Source organism: Periplaneta americana, chromosome 9, assembly GCF_040183065.1.
Source record: "Periplaneta americana isolate PAMFEO1 chromosome 9, P.americana_PAMFEO1_priV1, whole genome shotgun sequence".
Taxonomy (NCBI): Eukaryota; Metazoa; Arthropoda; class Insecta; order Blattodea; family Blattidae; genus Periplaneta; species Periplaneta americana.
In genome coordinates, this window is record NC_091125.1 from 135,404,334 (window position 1) to 135,425,341 (window position 21,008).

The following is a 21,008-nucleotide window of genomic DNA, read 5'->3' on the forward strand; positions in this document are numbered from 1 at the left end:
AGTGTCATTTGCATTTGTTACTGTTGCTCCAAGATATTTGAATTTTTCCACTTCGCCGAAGGATAAATCTCCAATTTTTATATTTCCATTTCGTACAATATTCTGAAACCACACTGATGATCCCCAATAATTTCATCTACATATGGATATTTCATTACATTAACGTTTGTAATTTCCGATATTGTTCAAAACAATGGTCAAATTTGAAGACGGGATTTGGACCCATTTGTCGAGTTGACTATCAAGTCATCAAAGTATAGTGCTTGGTTTAGTTTTTCGAGAACTTAGGCTTGCATTGTCCCATTAAGCGCCCTATACAGCGGATGGGGAGAAATATCTGTGCTGTTTTTAAGAGCTTATTCTTCGGACAGAGTACAAAAAAAAAGCTCTTAATAGGTTACCATTCATTCATGCATTCATTCATTCATTCATTCATTGAGTGTTCTGCCCAAGGGCAGGTCTTTTACTGCAAACCCAGCATCCCTCTGTTCCGCATTTTTATTGGGTTATTTTACGACGCTGTATCAACATCTAGGTTATTTAGCGTCTGAATGAAATGAAGATGATAATGCCGGTAAAATGAGTCTGGGGTCCAGCACCGAAAGTTACCCAGCATTTGCTCGTATTGGGTTGAGGGAAAACCCCGGAAAAAAACCTCAACCAGGTAACTTGCCCCGACCGGGATTCGAACCCGGGCCACCTGGTTTCGCAGCCAGACGCGCTGACCGTTACTCCACAGGTGTGGACTCTTTCCCGCCTTCCTCTTAGCCCAGATCACATATAGATTGCTCATCTCTATGTTAAAATCGGTTGCACTTTGAAAAGAACAACCGCCAGGATAGCCACCCGTCCGCCGTAAACGAACACGAGATGGCAGTACAGTCCCTAATGCAATTCAAATGTGAGTTATGACGTAACTCCTTATGTAACAACTAGATGGCAGCATAGTAAACCTAACAAAAGTTGTTATCGTCCAAGCCTATAACGCCGAGCAATCTGGGTATATATGATCTAGGCTCTTAGTCTGCGCACGCGATCCATGTACCATAACGTTGTCTATCTTATATCTTCTTCTTCTCCTCCGAACTTTTCTCCCGTTCACCATTCTTCCCATCAGTCCATCCTTCAGAAGGCAATTTCTTCTCAGTCAGTGATGCAGCCAATTTGTCTCCCTGATCATTTTCAGGATAATTCTTTCTTCACCCACTCTCTTGTAAAGCTTCATTTCTTATCCTGTCTGTCCATTTCAGACACTCCATTCTTCTCCACGACTCTAATCCCCATTTCAGTTTGGTTGATAGGCCTTCCCCTCTACTCGCACTCTTTACGATTCGTGAAGGAGAAGATGCTACTGTCCATCTTACGAACGTTTGACTAATTGACTTTGAACATAGTAAAAATTCTTATTATTGAAAATAATGTTTACCGGTAATCTATATTTCGAAAATCTATATTAAGCATTTGTATTTCATTTTATTGCTGTTTATATTAACTGACACCCTAGATCATATATGTAATAGATATGTCGGGGTTATAGGCTTTGAGGTTAACAACTTTTGTCAGGTTTACTATGCTGCCATCTAGTTCTTACATAAGGAGTCACGTCATAATACCCACTTGAATTCCATTAGCGACTGTGCTGCCACCTCGTGTTCGTTTACGGCGGACGGGTGGCGATCCTGTCGGTTGTTCTCTTCAAAGTGCTGCCGATTTTAACGTAGCGAGGAGTTATCTGTTACATATATGATCTAGGCTGACACATTAAAAAACTACTGACAGCAGAAGATAAATGTTTTCTTCACCGCTAGTTGCAACTCTAAGCATACACAACGGGACAAGCTTCACTGTGTCGCTCCTTCCTGACTTCATAATACAAACTAACATTCCTTAATTTAATTAATTATTAGTTGAAAATATTGTAAGAACTACATTAAAATACTGAAATATGTAATTTTCAGACATCTGTATCACTGTATTTTATATCCACTTGTGTACTTTGTTTAATATTTTATTTTCTTGTGTGTACAACTTGGGGGAGTGCAGGTATAAGAGGTAACAGCTACCGGTCTGTTACTGACGGACTCAGGGCAAGTAGAAGGGGAAAGAAATGCCTTCGCATCCTCTCAACTTGTATGAAATGTCGTTTAGTATGCGAAGAATAAGGGGAAGGCGGAAAATAGGAAACGTCGGAGAATGCTCGGTTTGCAATGAAAGACCTGTCCTTGGACAGGATACTATGAATGAATGAATGCCATCAAAAATAACTTTAAGCATTTATAATATCATGTCACATTACAGTCGGATGTTAAAAATAAAAAAGCGATCTGGTGTTGAGAAATTCCTTTTGTTGACAGAGACTTCAGAGTTATTTTTGGCGAGACATACAGTAGATAATAGCTCCGAAAGAAGTTGTCTGAGCTGAAAGGATTAAGGCGGCTGGGAAAGCTGTAACAAAGCCCGATTAACAGCTTGGTCATTGATTGAGCGATATAGCGGATATCCGGCAGTAACCCAGACACGTCTCGGATATCAGCGCCCACAGGCCAGTCGCTCCGATCAGACAATGTAATCAGAGAAAACACTGTGTCCAGGCGCGTCGTTCAGGTCTTGACGGCCACGTAATTACGAGCTGGCCTCAAGAGGGGCTTACGGCACACGACAACGGCTAGAAAGTCGGTCAAGTTCAGGAGACATCGGTTCGTACCTCTCCAATGAAGTAAGACGTGATTTGCTCCCCTCAATTGCCAGTGAAAATGGTTACGATTGCCGGTAATTTAGTAAACACAACGTAAATAAATCTACTTGAACTGTTCGTAGTAGTCGTGATGATACTAGCCTGTAAGCACGAACAGATTGGTGAAATTAATAAGCACGGACCAAATTGCGACGACAAAAATCGACAAGTGCATATCTTAACTGTGTTGCACGTCCTTTACGTACAATATTGCATGGTATTATCTTTATTCCCCCTTGTATTCCCTTTGTTCTGTTCGCATTCCTTTTAATTTCCTCGTCTTCCCCTTGCATTTCCGTGTTCTCTTTATATTACCCTTGTTCTCCTTGTATTACCCTTGATTTTCTCGCCTTCCCCTTGTATTTCCTTGTTTGCGTATTATTCTTGTTCTCCTTGTATTCCCTTGTTCTGCTTGTATTATACTTGTTCTTCTTGTATTTCATTTTTTCTATTTGTATTACCCTTGTTCTCTTGTATTCTCTCTTGTTCTACTTGTATTACAATTGTTATCCTTGTATTTTATTTTTTCTACTTGTATTACCCTTGTTCTCTTGTATTCTCTATTGTTCAACTTGTATTACATTTGTTCCCCTTGTATTTCCCTTTGTTCTACTTGTATTTCCCTTGTTCTCTTTGTATTTCTTTTGTTCTCTTTGTATTTTCTTCATATTCTCCTTCTATTCCCCTTGTTCTCCTTGTAATTCCCTTGTTCTCCTTGTAATTCCCTTGTTCTCCTTGTAATCCCCTTGTTCTTCTCGTACCCCTTGTGTTCTGCCTGTAATTCCCTTGTTCTCTTTCTGTACCCCTTGTTCTTGTCTTTTCCTTGTTCTCCATCTTCTCTCTGTTCTCTTTATTTTCTCCTTGTTCCCATTATCTTCTCCCTCTTCTTTTTCCGTTTGCAATTTCAAAACTAGTACTTTTAATTTCACCTATAAATACGTTTGTCCACTTGAAACAAATTAATTAAATTACAACAAAGTTCCATAAATATATACATTATACATGTATACAGAGCGTTTGCTCACATAATGTAGGTCGACCAGGCAGCGTGCGACCGGCACGAACACCATGCAACAAGCGACAAACCGTCTCTCGCACACTCGGCAGTGCAGTTCAGTCTCTCTGTAGTAGTGGTTGTGTTGGCGTTAGACTAATGGCAACCGATCAATAAAGCGGTTCAGACAATGTCAGATCTACTTTTAGAAGTGACTACTTTTGGTAAAAGACAAACAAATACAATAAATTCCTTCAACAACTATTTTATTGATAACTATATGAATCATTTAAGAATTAAATATAATTATAAGAAATTAGGGGATACAGGGGTTCGAACCAGGGACCTCACGATCTTCAGTCGAATGCTCTATCACTGAGCTATACCACCATCTGTTTTTAATGTAATTCACTATTACAATGAAGAGGAATACAGGAATATAAAAGTCGGGAGAATTGTCTCTATACCGACAACGACGAACGATTAGTTGTTAAAAATTATTTTATTTTTTTTCGTAGGGTTGCTACACTCGGCTTGTGACCTCGTTTCGCATCCCTTCTCACAAAATAAGCTGTCATCTTCAACGATTTTATCGTAAATACTTGCTATTCGTGCGTGTCTTTTGGAAGATAATTATAAAGAAGTTGAATTGTGGCGAAACGCGTAAGACGAATATTTAACTAATAATCTTTTATGTTGCTTCATGAAATAGAAAAGCGTATACTATTCGTAAATTATTATATACTGGCCATAGGCCTACTTATACTGAATAATCCCTGGGATCACACCATCCTTGAAAGCCTGTGAAAACATGTAAATCCACCTTAATTTTGCAGATGTTATCAATATGCAGTATTCGAAAGTTGGTTATGTGCGAAATGCAATGCTGCTCGTATTTGGCACTGAAAGAGAGGTCAGTTTTGGACGGGAGTGGACTGGGAAATCATAGACTGGGTTCGTTAATAGCACAGAATACTCCCACATTAATTACCTCATCCAACACAGCTTGGGGGAATGACAGAGATGCACTAATACGCACATGCATAGCGAAATTCAATTTACAGGCAGATCAAAATGCAATTAAAGTAATATCAGGTCCACGATAATTGCTATCAAAATATTTTACTACAGTAATTCGATTTATAAAACAAAGGAACAAATCGCGTTATTCTGAGAACAATGAAACTGACAAAATAAAAAGTAGTGTTAACTTACTAGCTATGTTGTTTATAAAACAAGGAATTTAACATCTCTGAAGACCCATTATACAAGGTGATTCAATAGGATTTACCGTCCTTTACGGAGCTTATTTCTAAAGAAATTTTGAGCAAAAAAGTCATATAAACATAGTTTCTATTCTCAGTATTTTCAGAGTTACACTCATTTAAAGTTGTTTGTAAAATACGTTTTTTCTTTAGTTTGAAGGTAAAATAATAATACAAATAGAGAATGAACCATTTAGAAATATCATTTCTTTAATTGGCAAGTATTATGAAGCTAAAAATGTGGTGTGAACTCCTTAGTACTTCGTACAGAAATCTTTTTCTAATTTTTAACTAGAAAATTACATCGTTCTTACGCACTTATCACAACAATTATTACAAACCACACCACTTCCACCGACTTAATTATTTGCAGTTCAATTTTGCATCCTATTTACAGTCTTGGAGACTTTACAACGCATTTAAAAAAAAATGTCGCCGTCCGCTTGAGTACACTTGGCCGCACGCTTGTGAACGGCACTCGTTGCGCCACGTAACTGCATACGGATGTCTTTGATTTCCGTAGCGCTCGTGCTGGCTGCTGACTGCTCGCTGACCAAGATCACGCGTTCACAGCAATGCGTTCCAATAACGAAACGTAACTCTGTAAATATTAAGAATAGGACCCATGTTTATATAACATTTTTTGCTCAGGATGTCTTCGGAAATAAGCTCCGTAAAGGACGATAAAACCTCGTGAATTACCCTATATACGCAACGCTTAAGACATCTTTAACGGATATTACATGAAAGTCACACGAATGTTTCCCTCTTCTCAAAAAGAAGTACACTGCTCCATCGATTTAGTAGAATGCGTTCGAGTCTAAAGAAAACAGAAAACAGTACAACGTGGTCTGTTGTTGTGACGAAAATCCAAGCTCTCGCATAACAGTAAGGCATCATGTCACAAACACTTTCAAGTCTGAGTATTTCTGGCAAAGTAAATATTATGCAACGCCTTGAAAACGGTAGAAATGTTAAGGATATTGCTGGAGAGAGTAAAGAAATATTTGGTTTTATTATTTTCTTTACTTATTCAATCCTCTATTTATTGATTAATTAATTAGTTCATAACTTTACTGACACACTCCTTTCTTTATTTATTTTTAGTTTATATATATGTATGTTTATTTATACATTCATTTATATATTCATTGTATTCGTACAGGGTTTAAGCTACAAAATAAATAATTGTCGCAAAAAATGCACAAACATAAAATTACATTTGTGCAAATTGCGAAAAGCTTGTGCAATATTATAAATAATTCTACAGAAAGATAAAATTAATAAAGTATCCAGAAACAAAAAGTTATGTAATTTTTTCTTGGAGTTTTATTACTTTCAATGTATCTTACCTCACTTTAGATATACTTATGTAAGTAAATCATTACACATAGGTATGTCTAGAATCAATTACAGCTGAATTTACATCACATTAAAGTCCGTTATTTTATGAGCACTCTAAACATTGAAATTCTTTACGAGTAGACCCTTCAAGATTTATTTTTAGCAGAGTGCTAACTCTTTTACTGAAAGGCGGTTTCTAATTCCAGTTTTCACAATATTCACGCACAAAATTCTCCATCACAATTTACAGTATACGATGGAATTATATAAATCAATTAGAAGAAATTGTTCACTTAACTTACATGAATTGCACCAAATCTTTGAAATCCATTCCTGAACAGCTATTGCTCAATACCTTTTTCAACATTGCCCATGCCATTAGCATTCCATTTAAATTCAGTTTAGTTCAAGTTCAAACACATCTCTGATTTCATTTTCTACATTATCATCTTCGTTTCTGAAGTCCAATGTGGTTGTTGCATTTTGCACATTTACATTAAAAGTTTGTTGCATCTTTAGAAGTCGAGTAGCAAAATGCGACAAATGCGACTGTGGCTTAAACTCTGATTCGTATAGAGACGACGTATCGAACAGTGTCAACACAGTGTCCTATAAACTTCTGATACTTACTTATTTACTTACTTACAAATGGCTTTTAAGGAACCCGAAGGTTCATTGCCGTCCTCACATAAGCCCGCCATCGGTCCCTATCCTGTGCAAGATTAATCCAGTCTCTATCATCATACCCCACCTCCCTCAAATCCATTTTAATATTATCCTCCCATCTACGTCTCGGCCTCCCTAAAGGTCTTTTTGCCTCCGGTCTCCCAACTAACACTCTATATGCATTTCTGGATTCGCCCATACGTGCTACATGCCCTGCCCATCTCAAACGTCTGGATTTTAAGTTCCTAATTATGTCAGGTGAAGAATACAATGCGTGCAGTTCTGTGTTGTGTAACTTTCTCCATTCTCCTGTAACTTCATCCCGCTTAGCCCCAAATATTTTCCTAAGCACCTTATTCTCAAACACCCTTAACCTATGTTCCTCTCTCAGAGTGAGAGTCCAAGTTTCACAACCATACAGAAGAACCGGTAATATAACTGTTTTATAAATTCTAACTTTCAGATTTTTGGACAGCAGACTGGATGATAAGAGCTTCTCAACCGAATAATAACACGCATTTCCCATATTTATTCTGCGTTTAATTTCCTCCCGAGTGTCATTTATATTTGTTACTGTTGCTCCAAGATATTTCTTCTGATACAGAGAATCAAAAATATCTATGGTTAAAAAATAATCTTCGAAGAACTAATGGATTTCAAAAAAGTTAGTCACTAATTTCTATTGAATTCTGAACATCCTTTGAGCAGTGGAACCTGCTGCTTTGGTGTGCTGCCTTCACTGTGAAAATAATTAAATTAAATGAAAACTGGAATTACACAAAATAAATAACGGTGATTAAAAATTAATGAAATTATAATTACATTCAACAAAAAGTTTCGTTCGTTTACTCTTGGCTGTGAGTTTAGTCTTCGATATACTAATATTAAAATCATATTTATACGCATCGCATGCTGAAAGCTGCTTTGGCCGTTAGCCAATACGCGATATTATAATCTTTTCGTTGTAAGAATAATCCTACAGTAAACAAATGGCACGTGACTGAAGTGAGGCTTGATTGGCCGCAGTTTGGCGCCAGAGATTCTCAGTAAGTGATCCCTCCCACTCCTGTATATTCTGTTTCATGTTAAACATTTTCCGTTACTCGTCAAAGTAGACCTAACCTCACTACTATGCATTGGTTTGCTTAGGAAACTGTTACTTTATAATTTAGTAATTTGAACTTACATATTATGTACATTCAACACTATTTTTCTTTCTCTCCGGTTTTGAGAGAATTTCCACTCTTATATTTAGTACTGGTAACCATAACATTGAGGATGCAGAAGCTATACTATCACGTGTTTACGAGAACAGGCTCAAGTGGCCCAGTATATTACAGGAACGACTATCTTGGTATTACTCTTAGTATTCATCCGCTTACAACGTAAATAACAAAATATAAAAGTAGCTTTTCTTTTACATAGCGTGTTACATATGAGTGAAGTTACATGTTTCGTCGTATTTAATAACTAGAATTCAATTTTTATTTTCAAATAATACAAGGTTATCATTTCCACATACGGAACTATATTTTCCTGAGTCGTGTAGTGTTTCGACTGGGAGCCAATCACGGGTATAACAGCCACGTGCTTGTGTTTACATTAGGATTTTTCTTACAGCGAAAAGGATATAGGACGGAATTGGTTGAGCTCCTCACCTCTTGCGTCAGAAGGCAAAAGAAAGTAAGCGCCAAAACATGAATTTTTAGATTATGATTCATTCATTAAGATATTATGTTTCTTTTGATGGTGGTTCTCCCGAATTACAAGATGGATAGTTGCATATATTTTTCTATATACAAAGAAAGTAAGTACATCATAAAGCTGTGTACAAAGTGGAACATTCATCTCGCCATATCTCAAAATGGAGATTTTTTAAACTGGTTATTTTACGACGCTTTATCAACTGCTATGATTATCTTTCGTCTGAGTGAGATGAAGGTGATAATAATGGCGAAATGAGTCCAGGGTCCAGCGCCGTAAGTTTCCCGGATCTTATTAGGTTGAGGAAAACCCCCGGAAAAACCTCAACCAGGTAACTTGTCCCAACCAGGATTTTAACCCGTACTCGCTCGTTTCACAGCCAGCCATGAATTACTTACTTCTGGTTCCTGATGTAAGAGCTATATTACTAAATATTACGTCGCCATGACAACATTGCCACTACTCCGCACCTGTTGATACTCCAAACCTAAACGCTCTTCCTGGCAGAGTGGTAACAGTCCAGTCGACGGGTATGAATGGAATGCCAATTTCAAACTATAGCTTCTTTCGAAGAGAATGTGCATGACTCTACTCCACGAATGTCAACAGGACGCAAATTCAAGTGTGTAACTAAAGATCCTGTTGTCATTATGCATTCATTATCCGTGATTATAAATTTACTATGTTTTTAATGTTTTACAACGGATATTTTCGATTACCGGGATATTTTCGATTACCGAATTTCAGATGCCGTCACTGCTAATGAGTGCAACTCATAATAAAAACTATTATAATAATGATTAAGATCCATATTATTAGAATATGGAAATCTAAAACATTTTATTGAGATGTGGATCAGATTTTTAAGATGTCACTGGATAATAGCGAAATATTATCACAAATCCAGCTTAACGTTAGAACGTCACATTTAAGAAATCGTCAATTGTTATATTATAAAAAAAAAACCGAACACTTCTGCACATAAAAATTCACCAGTGTTAAAAATGTGTTCAAAATTGAATAAAGTGTGTAAAACATGGGATCTAGATTTCAGCATTTCTTATATGAAATATAAACGTTTTCTTAAATATATACTGACGGTAGTTGATTTTAAATAGTATTGCTATCTATTTGTTACTCCGTAATTTGCCATTTATAGCTACATTTTACATCTTTTGGTTTTGATATTTATATTTATCTATTTTTCATTCTTTTTTTTTTTGTATTTTTCAATTATATCTATATCTGTGTCTTTTATTTACGTAGTATGTATTTGTGTGTGTGTTTTTTTTTTCATTTTTCATTTGTATTTACACTTGCATCTTGCATTTGTATCTGTTTTTATCTCTTTTTTCATATTATCTCCAATTTTATGTTCTAAACAAATATTTGTACTGTCTATTGTAATTGGAGCTTTGCCCTGTTATATAAATAAATATGTAAGTAAATAATAAATAAATAAATAAATAAATCGATAAATAAATATTATTTTTTGCATTGTTTACTATATTTAGCCTATTAAAAGTTCAAGATCTTTGTTTTATGTTTATGCTAAGATGATACACATCAAGCGGTGACCTATATGACTTGAAATCACAGCTTGAACGATCCACGCAATTACGAATTCCTTGTCATCTTTTTACTATAGTCAAACTCAACACCTTTTGTACAGCCTGAAAATAGGTTTGATGAATTAAAATATTAATTAGGTACGTTTTGATTGGCACATCGCTATGGATGAGACAGGCAATTAACAGAGAGGGGGGAGAGGGAAAATTCTGTCCATGATTTCCCGGTCAACACTCGAAAATGATTTAACGCTTTGTTTAACGGCACTGCATGGTATACTAGTAGAAATTTTGAGGGATAAATTCTCTTATTCAGTTAATTATATGCTTGAAGAGTTGTTAAAAATGGATTCCTTGATTGCTGTAATCAATTGCTCTTCAATTAAATAAATTAATAAATAGATAGATAGATAAATAAATACATAAGTAAGTAAATAAATAAATATAGAGCTAAATATAAAAACACTGAAACGGTAGGCCTTAACACTCGAATTAAATTCTTCTTACCCAAACAAATTTCATATGTTCTAGAATAATAATTTGGCGTTTCCAAACGTGTCCTAAGAAAATATCTCCGACTTTCTTAGCTACTTATACATTCCATTATATGGGTTATATCACCCGAAACCCAAAGAGTCGCATATTCTGTTGGATCCTTTGTATCTATATTGCCCACAGATCTGAACTGACCCCGATGTTAAAACGCATGGGACAATGACATTGGCAGAAATGGTAATGGAATTTATACCGATATTCATGAACAAAGATGTATTTTACATGTAGCAAATGAGACCCACTACTTTGCTTAGGAGCTGTAATTAAATTTCTTCCGCTTATAAATAAAACTAAAAAAAAAAAAAAACGAACAAATTTTCACTTAATATCTCACAGCTTCTATTCTGTAGATAAATTCTTGACAGTATATCGACCTGGGTAGGGATCGAACCCGCAACCTCGGGCACAGAAGGCCAGCACTCTATGAACTGCACCATTCAGGCCAACTTAATGTAACAATTCTCTGTATATATTTCATATTTACATTTTTCTGTGTTAAACCCCTGATCACGCTAATAATCTCTTTCTATTATCTAATATTATTTGAAATATATTAACAACATTCTATGTATTTTAGCTTAATTCTGCTACATAGTTTATTTCAGTGTTCAATTAATAGTTCATAGTATTTTGTTGTTTAATTCGTAAATAACTCTTGTATACATGTAACTCTAATCTAAATCAAACTGTGAATTCTTTGTAAGTTCATGCATATGTATATACTCTTTTTGCTGGTTGAGTGGAAGAGAAGGCCTTACGGCCTTAACTCTGCCAGCTAAAATAAATCATTATTATTATTATAACAGATTGGCCATCGTAATGCTAAAACGGTAGCATGTGGAAGAGAACAACCACCAGGATCGCCACCGTCGATTTAAAACAACCGCTAGATGGAAGTACAGTTGCTCTACGCAATTCAAATGGGAGTTATGACGTGACTCCTCCTACTGTCGCTAGATGGCAGTAGCCTATAGTAAACTTGATAAAAAGTTGTTGCCGTCAAACCTATAAGCATGAGCAATCTGTTATAATATAGTGATCAGGGGTTAAACGTAGGAATTGAACATGTTTTGTTTTATTCTAGATGTAAAACAACTGTAGTAATATTATGGAACGAAAAAATCTATGTATCCATCTATAGACAGAGACTTTGAGCAAACTTATTGCTACTAGACTGTGGGCAACTCGGATTTTGAGACTGTTTACGTAAAATAGTATTAACTAATTTTTGTTTTCTTACAGCTGAAAGGGATAATAATCCCAGGAGGCGGCGATGTTGTGGTGGGACAAGAATACACCGATTTCGACAAGGGGTTAGACGACGGCATCGAGGGCGAGATATATGGTTTCAACCTGCTGACATCCCAGCGTCCCCACAACCTTCTTGGCTCTCCGGGTCTCGTCAGAATCAAGACCTCGGAGAACGCCTTGAACCTACCTTCCAACTACGGCAAGACTCCCAACTGGTTGTCTCTTACTCCTTTCCGCGGCTTTAGACAGACTCTGAGGGCACTTACAGGCGAGGATAGGTTTCAGAGGAAGGCGATACGCTGGCCCGAAGAGCCCAGGGCCACGAGATCGACTCCAAAATCATCAAGCAAGAAACCGGGCAACAGTCCAGGCACCTCCAGCGTCAGATGGCCTGAGGATCATGCCAGAGGTAGGGGGAGGAGATCCGTCACGAGAAGAAGTCATCAAGACTCTCCGGAAATAAAGGAGAAACGCGCCGCGAAAGTAGATGGAGATCCGCTAATAAGAGGAGAGAGGTCGTACCTTCAATCTTGGGGTTTCGGAATTGAAGGCTCGGACACTAATTTTGCAGCCTTGAATCCAGGACTAGAGCTGGTGTTGAAGAGCTACAATCAGTGTACGGTGGGGCGAGGCTCTCCGGTGGATAAGAGACGCCTGCTGATATCTTGGGCCAGTACGCCAGTCAGAGTGTTTGGCGGGGCAGTCATTAAGGGAGCGAAGCCTGTGTGTGGAGATTTCTGAGCTCGACTCCCTTGAAAGGATCGCAAGTGCCATTTTGTCTATCACTTGTTATGTCTGTTAGACCAAGGCGATATGGGTTGTGCTCGTACGCGATAGGAAGAATAAAAATGTGGTGTCCGCACTGCAGCAACTGTCCAGTTGTAGGAATTGTTCATGTAAGAAAGTGACAATAAAATAAAAATAGAAGTAGATCCCATTCAGCGCCTTCGGAAATGGTAATGCAGAAGGATAGATACGCAAAATTTTATTGAAACGTATATCGGGTTAGGATTTGGATCCTCTATTGCAAAACGTATTGATTATAGGAGTTGATGGCCTACCGTAAAAATATTTATTACCAGAGTTATCTTTTTATTTATGAGTTAGGGTAGTACATAGACTAGATGACTATCAAAGCACCTTCTTCACATAAATATAAATGAACACTAACTTATTTAATCTACAATTATTGATAATGATTTACATGAGCGGCAGTTTACAGAGTTACTATAATTTCTATTCTAATAGGAGCCGTAGCCAAACTGTTAACGTCATACACTAGCAGGCGTGAGGTCCTAGGTTCGAATGTTCATATTCTCGTCAGATTTTCTTTAGCTTTTAGTTTAGTCTTTCTATCGTCCAATAGACTATTATACTGTCGTAATCTCTCTTTAGCCGTTATAGGTGGTTTGCGAAACTGAATTTCACTGTAGCTCCCAAAATTCCCAAACACCGGCCAAAATTGTATGACAAATTTCTTCTCCCATTTCTGCCCATTCCATAACGCTAGTCCAAGACATGATGTCTTAGACCACGCGGGACAATGTAATATAGCTCTGGGTAGAATTCAATGACTAGCATTTAATTGCTCCTCATTGATCTACGAGTCCCAATCAAGAAGTGATTTCCCGAACTTCAGACAATTTATCGCCATATCGATATAAATGATGCATCATGGGAAGTGTATCTACGTATGTCGTACCAGTTGAACTAGGAAATAACCTTTATAATGCACCTAAAATTTTGAAACAAAAAGAATCGTCTTCAATAGACGTCTAAAATATTATGAACATATCGTTAAAGACAATTATTACTAAATTTTCTTCAACATTCAATTCAGTTACTTAATTTTTAGTATGATTTTATTATGTCAAGTGATATTTAAATTCCCTTCATTTTGCGTTTAACAGACTTTCTCTTAAAGAAAATATTCTGATGTATCAATAATTTAAGTTTAATCCAGTTCTTTGGTTTGATTACTACAGCTAAAGATATTTTAATTAATATTTATTCCAAATTTTTATGTTTTACGAACATACACTGGCTTATCAATTATCTATATTCGTATATTACTAAGTTATGCCATCTTTTGGAGACAGACGAGACGAACACAAGTTGATTGCAATGTATTAGTTGAATAAAGGGACAGTTGCATATGTATGCATATTTTTAAGACCAGTTCAGAGAAGTACACTGTGATCCGTTTGGGTATGGGTAAAATAAAAGCACCATAAAACATTTACTACTGAACTTTATTTGTTGAAACTTTGTGCATACAACGCTGAAAGATGGGAGATTCCTCAGAGCTCAACATGACCCCCATTGCGCATCCTGCACAACTCATAACGGTGATGCAATTCAGCCCATGTCCATTGTAACATAAGAGGGGTGATTTGTTGAAAAGCTTGAGTAATTTTTACTCTCAGATCATCAATGTTCCTGAGTTTCTGTGAATAGACAATGTCTTTAACAAAACCCTACACAAGAAGTCAGGAAGGGTTAGATCTAGGGTGTTTGGGGGCCAAGCCAATAGATAGCTGCTTCTCATACTGGGTTCCACCTGCGACCTCCTGCATGTTTTTTTCAACATAGAACCTGTTTCTACACATGTTCGATACCACAACATTATGGAATCGTATTTAGGTACATTACGCACACCATGCTCATGTCGAAATTCCCTTTTAATTCTTTTAACACTCTCAAATTTAGCATACTAAAGAACATATCGTGCCTGCTGTTGATTTGTAGTAGCCATTTTAATAATCTACGATTTTCATTTGTCGTTTCAGATTATGAATTGTTGATTGTCATATATGGAAATTCCCATATTTTAATCATAATATAACCAGCAAGAAATTTTTTCCTACTATCATAATAGCTTTATAATAATTAATATTATCCATATCCAAACGGATCAGACTGTATTATGAGGTAAATTGTTAATTATATCTAATTTCCTCCTAACAGCTGCTGCAGAGCGGACAGAATATGCATGAGTATGCAATGAAATGTGTATTGCTCATAAAGACATTGACACTGTAACAGTGTCGAATTTCTCTCAAACGTTGTGTGCCAGAAAAGCATTGGTTTACTTTCAGACTGTTCTGGAACGAGAATTATATGACTGCCTTCCTATCGCGTAACGACCTCTACGTCTGTGGATTTGAGAAATACAATTACCTCATTTCTAGAAACCATCTCGTTCTTCAACTGACATCGAATGTAACAGTAGTACTCAACCAGCTACTACTATGAGCCTTATACAATTGAAGACTTCCCCGAAAAAAGGATTTAACACCAAATTAATGAAATATGCGATTTAAGAGGAGTCTGTACACCGAATTTTGACAAAAAAAAAAAATGAAAATTTGGTTTTTATCGTTTTTCGGTAGTTTAATATGTGTAAAATTATAATATGATTTTATTTCTTCTAATTGTCAATTTTTAGCCATATCTCTAGCAAAAATATTTTAGTAATTCTTAATACAAAAAAATTTTTGCCAACCACTCGGTGGAATTTTGAATTTATTTAGCCGATTCTATACATAAAAGTATGTTACATATGCCCTATTTTTCCTACATTTGTGTCTTTTATCACTTCTGAGAAAAATACTCCCAAAATTGAGGAATTTAAGATTTCATGGTACGGAAACTTCGACACCATTTTTCTGCACTTTCTTATTTTTGTGACATTGATGCACTTTTCTCAGAAAGTATTGTACCCAGAAGGCTGAAATTAATGTACAATATCAATGTGATGGTATTTTACACAGTAGGTTAAAAAATTAAGATTATTTCTATCTTCTGCCAAAAAAAAAAATAATTTGTAGTAATTCTTAATGCAAAAAAATGTTAACAATGAATTTATTTATTTATTTTTTTTTTGCAAACCGCTCAGTGGAAATTTAAATTTATTTAACCGGTTGTATACATAAAGGTGTGTTAGATGTGCCCTATTTTTTCTACAATTGTATCTTTTATAACTTCTGAGAAATATGTACCCAACATTGAGGAATTTAACATTGTAAGATATGGAAGTACATACTTTCCTTAAGTGGAAAAAAGTAATTTTGGAGTATTCATTTATGACAACAAACATTTGCATTCAATAGCTAAATAACCTTGTATTCTTGATTAGTCAAATAGTTCTGCTAGTAAACAAAGACCTAACGAAATATGCCAGTGAAATTATTATTATTTTTCCTGAAACGTGTGTTATATATTTATTGGTTATACTCTTCTTCCGTGGAGGTTTTCAGTTATACAGGGTGTATCGAAAATGGTGGGCAAAACTTCGGGTAAGCCCTATAGATTCCTCATATGTAGAGAAGAAAAAAGTTATATCAATATGGGTCCGGAAATTTTTTGTTTTCTGTTGGCATTTTTAATGCATCTGAAGACTGGTGAAAGAAATTTTGAATTTCTATTATAGAAAAGTTTGTGGGCTCTCATATTTTTCGAAGTAATAATAATAATAATAATAATAATAATAATAATAATAATAATAATAATAATAATAATAATAATAATAATAATAATTGCTTGTTCTCAGACGACATAACAGCGACTTGGAGATATGGTGGAATAAAAATAGCAAGAAACCGAAAAAACGGAAGAGTACACATGCGTACAGTAGTCACACTGTCCATCAGAAAACTCGTAGGACATGTCTATTGGGTGTTCATTTCAAAGTGTGTCATGACGTCACTGTTGTGAGTCAGCGATTTGAAGCGAGTTTCAGCTTTTATGCCAGAGAAGTTGCCTATTATTCAAGGCGTTCAATCTGAACTTGAGAACGTGTACGGTATAACTTGAACGTCGTAGCAACAGATGGCGGTCTGTACGGTCAGTGTGCTACCCATAACCTCTTTCGAACTGTATTTTGCGCGGGCAAATCGTACGCAATGTAGCCTATTTGTTATCATCTGTAACGGCAACATTCCACAACACAAATCAAATGGTCCGTGTCCATGTTGACCGTCGAAGTTAATGTCAACAATTACGTAAGTAATCGTCTTAACCCTCTCCCCATAAAGAAAAAAACCCACCTCAGTACATGTTTCCAAACAGTTCACATTCCTGCCATTAATGGCAATACCGTACGTATCGGTAAGTACCCTTCAGAATGAACGCCGTACTTGCCAGGCAACTTCTCTGGCACATAGGTAATACGCCTTTGCGGAAGTGTAGGAAGATTTAATTCTCTAGGCTCATCGGCTAGCCACATGACGGCATATAGCGAGCCATGACACACTTTGAACTGAACACGCAGTATATATTCGAAATCCAACTGGAGTCTCCTTTTGGTGGAAGAAGTGTTAGCTAAATGTTCTGATATTGGTCAATGATAATGGGATAAAGACAATGTAGCACCACAAAACCCGTAGGTTGTACCAGGGCTCAAATTCCCTCCCATCTCTTGAGCCCATAATCCAGCTGGAAACTGAACTACGACAGCTTATACCCGACAGGCACTCAACAGTGACAGCACTGGCCATGAATATATTTCTATAGTGCAAAAATATGTAACAATCGACTAACTTTCACATAATAATTATCTTGAAGGGTCTACGTGTGTCTGGTTGAGTACCGCTGACTTGTATTTCACATTTCGTGCACTTGTTGATTGTGTTACGCTGAAATGAACACAGAGTATTTTCATTTTGTTTTATATTTGAATTCCTACGCTTTCCATGACATTCTCTGTCACTGCTTTCAGTTCTGTCCATGTAAATCTGTAAGGATACAAAGTGGAAGAAAAACGTCAACATTTGAATAACGCAAAAACGTTGAAATTCTCCGTGAGAATGATGTAATTTGAAGTTTCCTTCGAATCTATGCTACTTGTTGTTTGTTAAATGTACTTCACCAAATACAGATGCTATTCCGAAGAAAATGGAATTACGAAAAGAGCGATATACGAGCAACGGTAGAAGGTGAATGGGGAGACGAACATGAGCACTGTGAGGAAATGCACGTTTCCCCACCACAAATTTCACAAATACCCCACATCGTAACTTGGTCTGCAAGCCCTTATTTAATTCTACAGAGGATAATGGCGAAAAATGCAATTATCATAAAACAATGCTGAAAAAGCCACTCTACAAATGATCTGCAAACTAAAAATCTCACAGGTTGTACCAGGAATCGAATTTCTACATTCTTGGCAATCTTAAATTCCTTAACTTCCCCTTTTCAACTAACGAAATTACAGAACTACAGAGTAGACTAGTATGTAGAACAATAAAATATAAATATGTAGATATTGAATTACGAACTATCAGGAAAATCCGCAGTACTTACGACTCAGAAGTGCTCCATTTGCCATATATTATATAGAGACCCGTCTTCTCCAAATAGTGCCACGTGACCACTAAGTTCACTCTTTAATATTGTGTCTTCCCGACATTTTTGTTTACCTTCAATGTATGGTACCTGTAGGAATTCCTCTTGCAATATAAGCAATCTATATATACTGCATTTAAACTCACTCAGGGAAAAGAAATAACATGAGTAAAATCCGATTTTTGGATTTCCATACTTTATTTTTTATATATTTGAATTTTTTGGAGAAAATTTTTACACTCGACTGCATTATTATTTTTTTCTTATTTTTTGAGCAAATGTAATGGAAACCCTTGACAGGAAGATTTGTTTCTGGGAGTCTGACAGGTGAGTAGGCAAAATTTCAGACACAAATTTTGAAATTTGTGGAAAGATTATCGATTTTTCAAAATGCTATTAAAATTTACAAAATGTTATTCGTACACTTCTTAATCAAATTAGATGAAACTTTGTACAGTGACTATTTGCATGCAGCATGTTAACTGTAAAAATTTTCAGTTTTCAGTTTGAATACTTTAGAAGAAAAAAACTGATATTTCATCTCAGTATAATCCTCGTTAAACATACAAGCAAGGAAAAACTTCGTAGCTAATATCAATTTAAAAGAAAATAATTTAATTGTGTTTTTACTTAGCACAAATAGTCACAGAGAAACTTAAAAAATATTATTATTATTATTATTATTATTATTATTATTACTATTATCATCATCATCATCATCATCGTCAACTCAGAACTGCATGCATTTTATTCTTCACCTGACATAATTATGAACATTAAATCCAGACGTTTGAAATGGGCAGGGCATGTAGCACGTAATGGCGAATCCAGAAATGCATATAGTGTGTTAGCTGGGAGGCCGGAGGGAAAAAGACCTTTGGGGAGGCCGAGACGTAGATGGGAGGATAATATTAAAATTGACTTGAGGGAGGTGGGATATGATTGTAGAGACTGGATTAATCTTGCACAGGATAGGGACCGATGGCGGGCTCATGTGAGGGCGGCAATGAACCTCCGGGTTCCTTAAAAGCCAGTAAGTAAGTAATTATGTATTATTATTACTATCATCGACTTCCATTAACTGCTCGTTGACCTCCTGAAGGCCGAGGCATTCTGATTAACCACTTGCATATGTGAGCAGAATAAATTTAATTAGGCATAACTTAATTACTCTGGTATCTCATTTGTTTTCTGAAAATAACTGATGTTAAATGGCTGTACTATATAAAGCCATATTTTCGTAGTCTGCGGAAATAGAACTTAAAAATTATTGACAAATTCCATGTTCTTACGAATTCATTTTCTTCTTCATGCAATTTTATGAGCCATGTTATATATTTTTTAGCAAATCAACGGGTATTTTCTGTGGAAATGTTTTTCAAACCCGGAACAATCAACACCATTAACTTTCCCACTGCTAAGTAGGTCCTACTTATTGTCACTGCAGACCTCCTTCATTCAGACTTTCGGACGTTCGAATAGAGCGTGTAATATTGACACCAGATGATGACAAAATACTTCCATGGACACGAAAATTGTTTAATAATTTTAAATTCACGCCCCTTTCGATATCTTCAAATTCAATTTTTAAGTTTTTTTTGTCTGTACAAAGCTCCAATTTTGAAAAAAAAAAAAAAAAAAAAAACATCTTCCGAGAAAACACTCTTAGATAAAAATGTACCTCAGTTTATCAAATTGCAAAACACAGAAAATTAATTCGTAACAACATACAATTCGTTAAATTTATTTCTGTGTTCTCATTCCAATATTTACGAAAATACACCGAATGCCAAATGAATGTATAATAGAGATACTTTAATACAAGTTATTCTAAAAAAGTAAACAACTGGACATAATAAATTTGTTTTGCTGATAAAGTTAATGTTCCTATAACTTTATAGAATACTAGTGGCTTGTGCAGCAAATGCTGCAAACTAATTTCATTAGACGTTCAAATATACATTTTTCAGATTTATTTTCAATGAAGAATACCAGACATTCTGAAAGTTATTTGCTTCCATAATAATGAAAGGTACTCTCTCTCTCTCGAGCCAATACTGAAGAGAACCACGCATATAAATATCTACACCACACCGCCATTAAATATATGGAAAAAACCCAACCCCACTTGATTAATAACTATAAAAATATTTAATTTTTAATAATATTATCTTACGTAAGTTTTATAGCTTTCAGTAACATATACTATATAGCCGCCACTCAGTAAATATAGAAATCAAAATCTAATTTAAGTTATTCTCTACATCTACTTATATAACCCCAAAACGTTTCACTTTCATATCATAAATATAGCATTAATATGTATAATTAATGAAAAATAGTCACATCATGGCATGAACTACAATAATATTTAATTTCTAATGGTAATAATGTCATCAAATCTCCTCAAGTTTTGTAGTTTTTAATATCCAATACACAGCTGTACCCAGAAAATTACACACCACAGAATCGAATCTGTAAATTATTTTTAGTAAGTTAAGTTTTTAATAACCAATTTAATTTGAGCTCTAAATATGTCAGCATTCTTGCAGATCATGGCCTTCGTGTAATATTGTTTACTG

General features: G+C 35.7%; 2 protein-coding genes across 22 annotated transcripts in view; one reads left to right on the plus strand and one right to left on the minus strand.

Annotated features, from left to right (window-relative positions):
• LOC138706542 (sushi, von Willebrand factor type A, EGF and pentraxin domain-containing protein 1-like) overlaps positions 1-16,157 on the plus strand; it is a 53,282-nt gene extending 37,125 nt beyond the window's left edge. The window contains exon 5 of the mRNA XM_069835967.1: positions 12,073-16,157. Within this exon, the coding sequence (XP_069692068.1) occupies positions 12,073-12,822 (750 nt within the window). The 3' untranslated portion in view covers positions 12,823-16,157. The remainder of the gene's footprint in view (positions 1-12,072) is intronic.
• Positions 1-21,008, minus strand: part of LOC138706539 (coiled-coil domain-containing protein AGAP005037) — a 1,408,895-nt gene that overhangs the window by 279,471 nt on the left and 1,108,416 nt on the right. The window lies entirely within an intron of this gene.